Source organism: Sinocyclocheilus anshuiensis, unplaced genomic scaffold (genome assembly GCF_001515605.1).
Source record: "Sinocyclocheilus anshuiensis isolate Anshui unplaced genomic scaffold, SAMN03320099.WGS_v1.1 scaffold199, whole genome shotgun sequence".
NCBI lineage: Eukaryota > Metazoa > Chordata > Actinopteri > Cypriniformes > Cyprinidae > Sinocyclocheilus > Sinocyclocheilus anshuiensis.
The window spans coordinates 2,877,373-2,887,657 of NW_015552582.1; the positions used below are offsets into that span (position 1 = coordinate 2,877,373).

Sequence of the window (10,285 nt, forward strand, 5' to 3'; positions counted from 1 at the left end):
AAATAATGTTTTTTTTTTTTACTTTAAACCGCATAAACACATTTCATTACACCAAATACACAAAATAATGTTCTTTTTAGCAGCATCATATGACCCCTTTAACTTTTCGCTGAGCTTGTCACATGCTTCTTTCTTGTCCTTGCCGATGAGAAACGCCTTAAAGGGGTCCTATTATGCTCTTTTACAAAGTCTTGATTTTGTTTTGGGGGTGTACTAGAACAGGCTCTCATACTAGGTTGTATTTTTCACATATTTTACATTATTACAACACCTCTCTCCCCAGTCTGGCATGAACGGCTCGAATAGTTCCTGTATCAAATGAAGGCCCGCCTTCTGAAATACGAAATGTGCTGTGATTGGTTAGCTGGGCCAGTGTATGTTGTGATTGGCAGCACTCTGCGCCTGGTCGGGAAATGTCATGCCCCTTACCATAGCTGCCTGCGAGCTTCAGTGTAAATATTGCGTCAAAATCAAATCAATTTGAGCGCGATTTAAACCCGGATGATTGTAAGCACTCTAAGTTCGTCTGCCTTGGGAAAGCTAGCGTGTCTCCGACATAGTGATAACACTCGTTGCCTTCTCTAGTGCAGCTCAACCAGGTCTCGTCCCATTCGTCGATATTTGTGATATCACAAATCCCGGAAAATATGCGTTGTAGTCCAAACGAGTCGTTCGTTGTAGTTTTCGAAAAGTGATTTCTATTAAATAAAATATCTCCTTTTGAAGTGGACTTTGAGCTTTGTAACTTTGCAGATCTTTTTATGCTCAAAAAGCAACATTACAGACTAACTAAAGTTGAAAAAGTGACAAAGCATAATAGGACCCCTTTAAGAGAGGGTCTGTTTTGACACTAGAAAATTCAGAAATGTGTGCAAATCTGAAGTATTGGGGAAAGACATTGGCAATGTCAAGTTGCAAACAGATGCAGTTCTTCTCGGTAAAATGATAATGCCATTTCAGCAACACTTTGGCCTTACTGAGAGAGGCTGTTTTTCCCTGACAGCAGAGAAATGTTTGACTTTGGGGGGAATGTGGCGCCAAACAATACGCAGAGACAGGCGAGAGGGTTGAAAGCACTGAGGAGGAAATGACATTGATTGAAAGTGAAATGTAAGACAGTAAGGATGGCTAGATGTGGGGGGTTTTGAGATATTGTTGGCATGCTGCATCTCTGTCCTCTGTCACATTGATCTCATGAGTGCATGGAGTCCATATATATTATACACACTACCGTTTAAAAACAAGGATACATTACATTTATTAAACGCATATTTGAAAGATTTCTGAAGGATCATGTGACACTGAAGACTGGAGAAATGGCTTCTACAAATTCAGCTTGGACATCACAGGAATAAATTACATTTGAAAAAATATTCAAATAGAAATATTATTTTAAATTGTAATAATATTTTACAATATTACCTTTTTTTTTTTGATAAAATAAATGCAGCCTTGGTGAAAATAAGAGACTTCTTTCAAAAACATTTAAATAAGTCACCAACACCTAATTTACAAATTAACTTAAAAATGTCAGGCCATTTCCTATCCCGATCTTTCTCTGTCTTTGTATAGGTGATGAAGTGTATTGTGGAAGTAATTGCAGATGCACTGTCCAAGCCTCATCCCAGCTCAGTGTCCCAGGACTGCCTTGAAACCCTCAGCGCTGGTGAGTGCCTGCGTTAGTGACACCTGGACTACTATTATTTCCATATATTAAGCTGCACTTGGGTGCACTTATTCCTTATCATCAGCAGTGACCTTCCCGATATGATCAATATATACCATCATTGCTGGTGTGACTGCACGTTTCTGATAGTCGAAAGTTAAAGGGATAGTTCACCCAAAACATTTAGTCATTAATTACTCACCCTCATGTTGTTCCAAACCCGTAAGACCTTCGTTCATCTTTGGAACACAATTTAAGATTGGAGTCATAGTGTGAAGTTTTGGCGTTGCGTGCACTGTTCAGCCACATTGCAGGGTCTTTTTTTCCTTGATACTTTAATAGTTAGAAAATCAATCATTCTATTAGCAAGCCAGGTATTGTTACTGAGATAACGCTTACAACAGTGAAATCAAACACACTGTGAGAGGCTTACACAATGAGTCTAGGACAAAGAAAGAGTGAAGGACAGAGACTGACAGAAAGAGGAGGACCAATAAGTTGAGAAAAGCAGAATTTCATTAATACACTGTAAAAACATCAATATTTTTAACAGGAAAAGTATATAAAATTGCGATACAAAAAAAAATTACTTAATTGTTAGTTACCTTACCAAATACTGTAAAATTATATTATATTATATATAATAATAATAACAACAATAATAATAAGATAATTATTATAACATTAAAAAAATATTATTTAATTTGAATTTTAACAAAATATTGTTACAATTATAATTGTTACATTTTTAAAAATAAAAAGTATAAATCACCTTATATAGAATGAACCACCTTATAATTCATAGGGAAAGGGACATTGCCAAGATTCACTGTTTAAAACCACCTTTTTATTATTAATACAGTAAGAAAAATAATGAAATAGTTCAAATAAGTTAGTGTGTTAAAATTGTATTATTAAAAGACATACAGTTAGTAACTGTAAAATATACAGTACGGTAATCACAGTTAACTAAAACTGAAACTAAAAAACATAAAAATCACTACTTGAAATAAAATAAATGTTAACTGAAATAAAATAAAATGTAAAAAAAAAAAAAGTTTGTTTGTTTATGTTTGTTGCTCATATCAGTGTTATTTTAGTATCATTGTGATATTATAGTTTTTATTATTTTTAATTAGTTTTTCTTTTTATATATTTTGCCAAGGCAACATTTCTCATTTTAATTTAGTTTAACTTGATGAACTAAAATAACTAAAATGAATACAATTCTGTATTTTTTTGCAGTAATATTCTGGCAACTACAGCTGTCAGTTTTGGCAGAAGCTTGGCAGAGAAATAAGGCGACAGACATTTTGAGAGAGAAAGTAAGGAGTAGAGTGAATAACATTGCCACAGAGTGAGCAGCCGACTCTGCATTCACTCTTTGTCGGTCAGCAAAAAAGGAAAAGCTTGACTCAACGTTAATTCAACGCAAATCTCTCCTCTCCCCCTCTTTATTGCTTTCACTTTCTTTCTTCTCTCTCAGCGGGCCTGATGATTAATAGTGCTGCTCAGGAGAAGGCAGTACATTTCAGGGCAATTAATGCAAATAATGTAAAAATAAAGTAAAGTGCTGACTGCTAAAAATAGGGTTTGGAGTTTGGAACTGTGTGTGAGGTGTACTGTGTATTTTCCAGATGACAGGCTTGTGAGCATCCTGCGCCACCGCAACTTTCTTCAAGAGCTGCAAGATATCGCTGTGGAAGGTAAGAGGCAGATGCTCCAGATCTGATTGGGACAGCATGAACCAACTCTGTTTCCTATGGAGAAATGCTAATGGCAGCAGAATGATAGTTGGCTCCTAATGGCTTTTCTGGCAGCAGTAGGTCATTTGAAATGTAGAGCAGATATCGTATAACACTGCTGATGAACTCTGATAGAGAAGCCATAGATTCTGTTTTATTGCCAAGAAGCTGCTATGTCCACTTGTGACCGTGTCTCAACCAAACTGCTTCTCAGGAGCCAGTGAAAGAGCACAGAAACACCCCGGAGACACACCTGATCATGTGACCAGCCTCTCTAGAGACATGAAGAAAACTGCAGGTGAGATTAGTCCACTTCTTAATTGCTACATGACTCTATGCTAGTCTGTTACATCTTTCTTTCTTTCTTTCTTTATATTCCCATACAGAAATGTTATATATGACACATATTGCCCTATATCAGGAGTAATATTGCCATATGTTACCTATAAGGTGATATAGTTTTTTCTCATACGTACATTCTCTAAGTAGACGAAGACATAATTTTATATCATATATAAAATGTCTATAGTAAATTCTGTATATGTACATATGTTAATAATATCTATATGATGAGTTTTTCATATGGTATTATTTGTAGCAACCATATATGTCAACAATATATATATATTTTATTTATGTATGAAACAATTGAAACAACATACAAACATTTGTACATTTACATAGGTTTTTGTAATAAATGTTTTACATTTACTTATATAATATTGACATGTATTGATGGATTTTAGGATGGATATGTACATATATGTCCAAAAATGTACATATTTGTATGGTATAGATATATGTTAATATATTGTTCCAATTTCTAATAGGTATCACAAGTTTTTACTTCTTATGACAATATATGGTAATTTCATATATGTATATACTGTATATTACATTTGCATATGGGTTGTTGTGGGTATTTATTTATTTTTTTACATTTTATGTGCAGACTTTGCATATATGAGAGAAAAGATTAGTTTGTTCTAATCTTAGAATAAGTTCTGTCAAAGAAAGCATGCTACTTTGATTTAGCATTGCTTTTCACCCTTCAAAGGACAGTAGACAGTTATCCAGTACTCTCAAAGCACATTTTAGTGTGAATCACTGTGTTCTGCTCTATAGAGCTGCACTTTGCAGCATTCTGACAGAATCAGGGCAGAGGGCACATCTGTCTCTCTAGTATGAATTGTTTTTTGCTTGTGAAATTGCACACTACCCGTGGTATGATCCTGAGCTTGTAAAACTTCTTATGCCCACTAGTGTTGTCACGGTACCAAAATTTCAGTATTCGGTACCAATACCAGTGAAAATCCACGGTTCTCGGTACCAATTTCGGTACCAAAGCAAAACATAAAAACATGCTAATTGAACAACATTTTTATTAATAATGTTAAACAAAAATTAAATGTACAAAACCAATGCCATTCTTTATACTTATTTAAAATTGTTTCAAGTTTTTCCACAAGTAATAAAAGTATGAAAAAAGTAAACAAGTTTCACCCAAAAGTTTAGTCATAGTTCTGCTGCCACTGAAAAACATCTGTAAACTGTTGTCTGTTTTAGGGTTTGCTGGTGTTTTCAGGATCTTCCTCAGTCTGCAGCTGTAAAAGGAAAATATAATATACTTCAGAAAATCAACCCGCGGCAACAGTGTTAAAGCAGCCCAATTCCGCGGGAAAACCGCGGACTTGGCAACACAGGAAGAGGCTAGCTTTCGTTTAGCGCATCAAGAACCGGGTTGACCGGGTGCTCGGTACTACCGGTACTTAAAAAAACCTGGTACCGTAACGTTTTCAATTTTTTGGTACCGACTTGGTACCGAAATACCGGGTCTTTTGACAACACTAATGCCCACCACCCAGGACTTTTGTCTTGAGTATGTCATAGCTCAAGTCTGTGGGCACAAATGTGTGGGTGCTAAATATCATTCGGTACTTAGTGTCAGAGTCAAGTAAAACACTGATTATGTTTTAAACTACCCCTTAATTTGTGAGTGAGTTGTTGTCAGTGCACTTTTCATTTGACCGCATTCAAAAGTGCTGACCTTGAAAATGGTGTCATCTATTTCTATGATCTATTTGCATTGAAAATACATTTTCATCCTAAGCAGTGCATCCAACTCGACTCATATTAAGCCATGTCACTCTCCTTATTCAGGGAGGTAAGCAGTCAGTGGTCACAGTGTGACCTTTTTCCTGAGGTTAACATATTTTGAACACACCATCTATATGTTCTTTTGCAAGTACTGCACTGCTGAGGTCAGACAGATTGATCCAAAGAAAAACAGTTTAACAGTCTGTTCCACTTTCATTAAAAGGCACTGTAGCAGAATTCATCACAGATGAACATCAGAACATCAAGACCTGAAAGAAACTGAAACAAATCTCAATAAAAGAATAACACACATTATATAATTCACATTCATTTGGTGATTATTTTTTATTATCCTGAATAAATCAGAATAAAAGAATATCACACATTATTTTTCACATTTATTTATTTACTTGTTCATTTATTCATTCATTCATTCTATTATTATTATTATATTATCATCATAGAAGAATCGGTAACACTTTACAATAAGGTTCCATTAGTTAATGTATTAACTAATGTGAACAAACAATGAACAATACATTTATTACAGTATTTATTCATCTTTGTTAATGTTAGTTGATGAAAATACAGTTGTTCATTGTTAGTTCATGTTAATTCACAGTGCATTAACTAATGTTAACAAGCACAACTTTTGATTTTAATAATGCATTAATAAATGTTGAAATTAACATTAGCTAAGATTAATAAATGCTGTAGGAGTACTGTTCATGCTTGGTTCATGTTAACTAAAGTAGTTAACTAATGGTAACTAATGAACCTTATTTTTAGTTTCCTAAAAGAAAACAAATCTTAATAATATATCACATTATATTTCATATATGAATCAAACCTGAAGGCTCTGACCTGAACGAAATCCAATCTGAATAAAAGAATATCACACACTATATTTTTCACATTTATTTATTTATTTGTTTGTCTGTTTTCATATATGAATATATTAATTTATTATAATATATGAATGCACCAGAAAGCTTTGAAAGAACACAAATCTGAATAAAAGAATAACACTATATAATTAACGCTTTACCATCCTACAGATGATCAGTCAATGTTGGTTGCCGTGGATAAATCAGAAGAAGATGCACAGAAGAGAGGAGCAGGAGAGGAGAGCTCCAGAGACAGTGAGGAGACAGAGCAGGAGGCTCAAAAACAGAACCAGATTGCTGAGGAAGAGGAGCGTGAAGAAGATGAGAGTCCTAGCAATCACATTTCCAACTCCATAAACTCAGAGCAGAAGAGAGAGTCACAGGAGGAGGCCACAAAAAGGGATGACGAGAAACAAGAGGAGAGGAAACACTCCAGCTTAGAAAAGGAGAAGGAAAATGATCCGGCTTACCATAAAGATGGTAATGATGAATGCGATATGTGGCATGCCATATGTACTACTTTCTGAGTTTATCTTTGAGTTCATTATGATATGATATGATATGATATGATATGATATGATATGATATGATATGATATTATATGATATGATATGATATGATATGATATGATATGATATGATATGATATGATATGATATGATATGATATGATATGATATGATATGATATGATATGATATGATATGATATGATATGATATGATATGATATGATATGATATGATATGATATGATATGATATGATATGATATGATATGATATGATATGATATGATATGATATGATATGATATGATATGATATGATATGATATGATATGATATGATATGATATGATATGATATGATATGATATGATATGATATGATATGATATGATATGATATGATATGATATGATATGATATGATATGATATGATATGATATGATATGATATGATATGATATGATATGATATGATATTACAAGCAATATTCTGACTGTAGATTAGGTGTAATGATTACGCATTACCAGCCTGGGACCTCTCAAATTCAGGGACCTCCTGCTGAGAAGCTTGTGATGGCTCGATACCTGGAAACAAGCCACTGCAGATGTACAATTGATGGATGAATAGTGCTTGAATGTGTGCCAGAAACTACTTCCATAATGTGAAATACACAAAGAAATGAGAAATGTCACTTGTTCTAGGCTCCTCCACAGAGCCAACAGAACACACTGATGTTCTATACTACTAGATTTCCTGATTTATTCCGATTCCGACACCCTCGATTAAATTAGATTTCAATTCAGTTCCGATTTCATTCCAGTTTGATTCAGTTTTGGGTGTATTCTAGCTATAATGTCTACTTTGCTTAAATATGAAAAAAATCTCTCTCTGCTAATGCTGTAAATAGCATAAGGCAGTGTGTTTTATTATCTTTTTTTTTTTTATCTTTATTAAAAGAACTGACTCAAAAGAGTCATTCGTTTCAAGAATCAGGCTACACTGATTGTGCTGTATGCTTTTGATTCTCTACCAGCTCATAAGAGTCATTTGTTTTCATCTCAAAATTGAGGTATTTAGCATATTTACAATTGTTATTTGGCCAGTACATTTGCGACATGAATGGCCTCAAAGTATCATAATCCATCCATGATCAGGTGTGTACAACTTTAAGCCCAGCAGATGAACAAATAGCCATAGTGCTCCTACTAACGATTTGTCACTCGCCTACATATGATCAATAGCAACATAATCACTACTCCTTGAAAAGTGTGACTGAGTAACAGGGATGTCCACAGAGAATTCATATAACAGGCATTAACTTATTTCGCTGAAGAGGTTGGGAATAACAGCAGGAGATTGTGTCTAAGACACGACGAGGTTAAAAAGAGTCGGGAGGGATGGGGAATGAGGATTGATAGGGGAATTTAGCAGTGCTCCATGAACAGGCCGGTGTGACAGTGCCTTCTTCTATGAAATGAAATCCACGCTGCACTGTGGCCTGCTGAGTCGATTCAATAATTGATGCTGGAGGCCATCCAGATCAGCCAGCTGCCTGTAGCTTGTTAAAAGTGGCCCTCAGATCTCAGAGGAACTTGGTGAAAAATGCCAAACCTTTCAGGTGACTTTGCTTTAGTGTTTTAGTTAATAGAAGCAATGATTTGGGAATCTCTGTTCATTAGTACAGTTAGAAGGACAGGACAGGGGCTTATATTCAGGATAAGAGGCATCAAGCAGTGAGCCGTGAGCTGGCAAGAGAAAGCGTTTCATTTAGAAGAGTGCTGGGTTTGCTCATGCTGCACTGAAGTAAATGCATGTGTGTGTGTGCGTGTAGAATAATGAAAGAGAAGACACTGAGATAGAGAAAATAGAGAAAATATAATATAAAAATTATAACTTTGTTCCGTTTCCACACTTTGTTCCAGCCACAGATGATCATGAAGCGAATCCCGACGTAAAACAGTCCATCATGGAGGACAGCGAGGAGCACAAGGGAGCTGAAATGGAGAGAACACATTCAAAAGAAGAGGAGGAGAAGAAAAGAGAGGTTGGAGTGAAGCGCAGGAGTCGTGTGAGCAAATTGTCCCACAAGAGAGTAGAGGCAAGCCCAAAGCTGGAAGAACACTGGGAAGCACCACACCACTCTAAGGAGAGAGAAGATCAAGAGGGGGAGCTGTGGAGGAGCCCAGAGGAGCAGGAGCTGCAGCTCATGGCACAAACTCAACCACAGGACAAACGAGATGAAGAGGGCAGCGGCAGCAGAAAGACAGGGGTATGAAACTTGGGTGCCCTAACATGTTTTCTTAAAGGTCAAAGCACAAACGGTACTTTTTCTGTGGAGCACAAAAGTCGAATTTTTTTTTTAAATTCTTCACACGGCTCTTTCAGTGAATCCATGGTTCACAGTGACCATGTTGGTCAAGCTCCAAAAAGGACAAAAACAAAAACCACCATGAACATTAAAATAGTCCATATGACTCAAATTCTAAATCATCTGAACTCATACTATAGTTTTGTATAGATATGTTATAATTTCTTTGTCTGAGAAAAAAAAACTGTAATGTAAAACTACATTTTAACTATTTCAAATGAATTTAGGCATCACATTGTACAGTATGAAAAATTACTATTCATTTTGATATTTAACAGTGTTATAAAAAATTTTTCTTTTTAAGTATTAACTTTGAGTGTTAGATGATGACAAAGGTAATCTACATGTAAAAATAGGGGGAATAAACATGCATAATTGAATGTCCAACATCGACATATATTTATTTGTAATTAGATCTTTAATATCGGCAGATTTTTGGACAATGATTCCTTGATGCTCAGAAAATGGGGTCAGAATGTTTTTTTTTTAAAGAAATTACTGAAAGTTAGAAGTTAGAAGAATGCTTAAATTGACCAAACTTACCATAAAGACGTTTACAATGTTAGAAAATATTTCAAATAAATTCTAAATTCTAATTCGTAATGATGCTGAAAATTCAGCTTTGCCATCATAGGAATAAATTACATTTTAAAATATATTAAAACAGAAAACAGTTATTTTAAATGATTAATTTCACAATATCATACATGCAAATAAGAAGCATATTTAAAACAACTTTACTGACCCCAAACTTTTTAATGGTACATGTACGTGTATGTGTAAATGTTCATAAAGCATTTTAAAATTCACTAATGGCCTGAATTTCTCTCTTCTGTCATCAGGATGCTGAGATTGAAAGTCTGGCTGCCATTGAGTCTGAACTGGAGAGTGTGGCTCAGAAACTTCATGATCTGAGAGGAGGCTGAGCCGCTCCAGCTCTTCTCTTTCCGCTTTGCCCTTCATCTCTCCTTCAGTAGAAAGGCATGTTAACTGGAGATGAGGCTCTCACCTTCTTGCTTCTCTTC

The 10,285-nt window shown here is 35.1% G+C and overlaps 1 protein-coding gene across 1 annotated transcript in view; it reads left to right on the top strand.

Annotated features, from left to right (window-relative positions):
• LOC107665284 (chromogranin-A) overlaps positions 1 to 10,285 on the top strand; it is an 11,820-nt gene extending 1,535 nt beyond the window's left edge. Inside the window, exons 3-8 of the mRNA XM_016456115.1 lie at positions 1,573 to 1,666; positions 3,304 to 3,372; positions 3,626 to 3,709; positions 6,567 to 6,875; positions 8,815 to 9,161; positions 10,103 to 10,285. Of these exons, the coding sequence (XP_016311601.1) occupies positions 1,573 to 1,666; positions 3,304 to 3,372; positions 3,626 to 3,709; positions 6,567 to 6,875; positions 8,815 to 9,161; positions 10,103 to 10,186 (987 nt within the window). The 3' untranslated portion in view covers positions 10,187 to 10,285. The remainder of the gene's footprint in view (positions 1 to 1,572; positions 1,667 to 3,303; positions 3,373 to 3,625; positions 3,710 to 6,566; positions 6,876 to 8,814; positions 9,162 to 10,102) is intronic.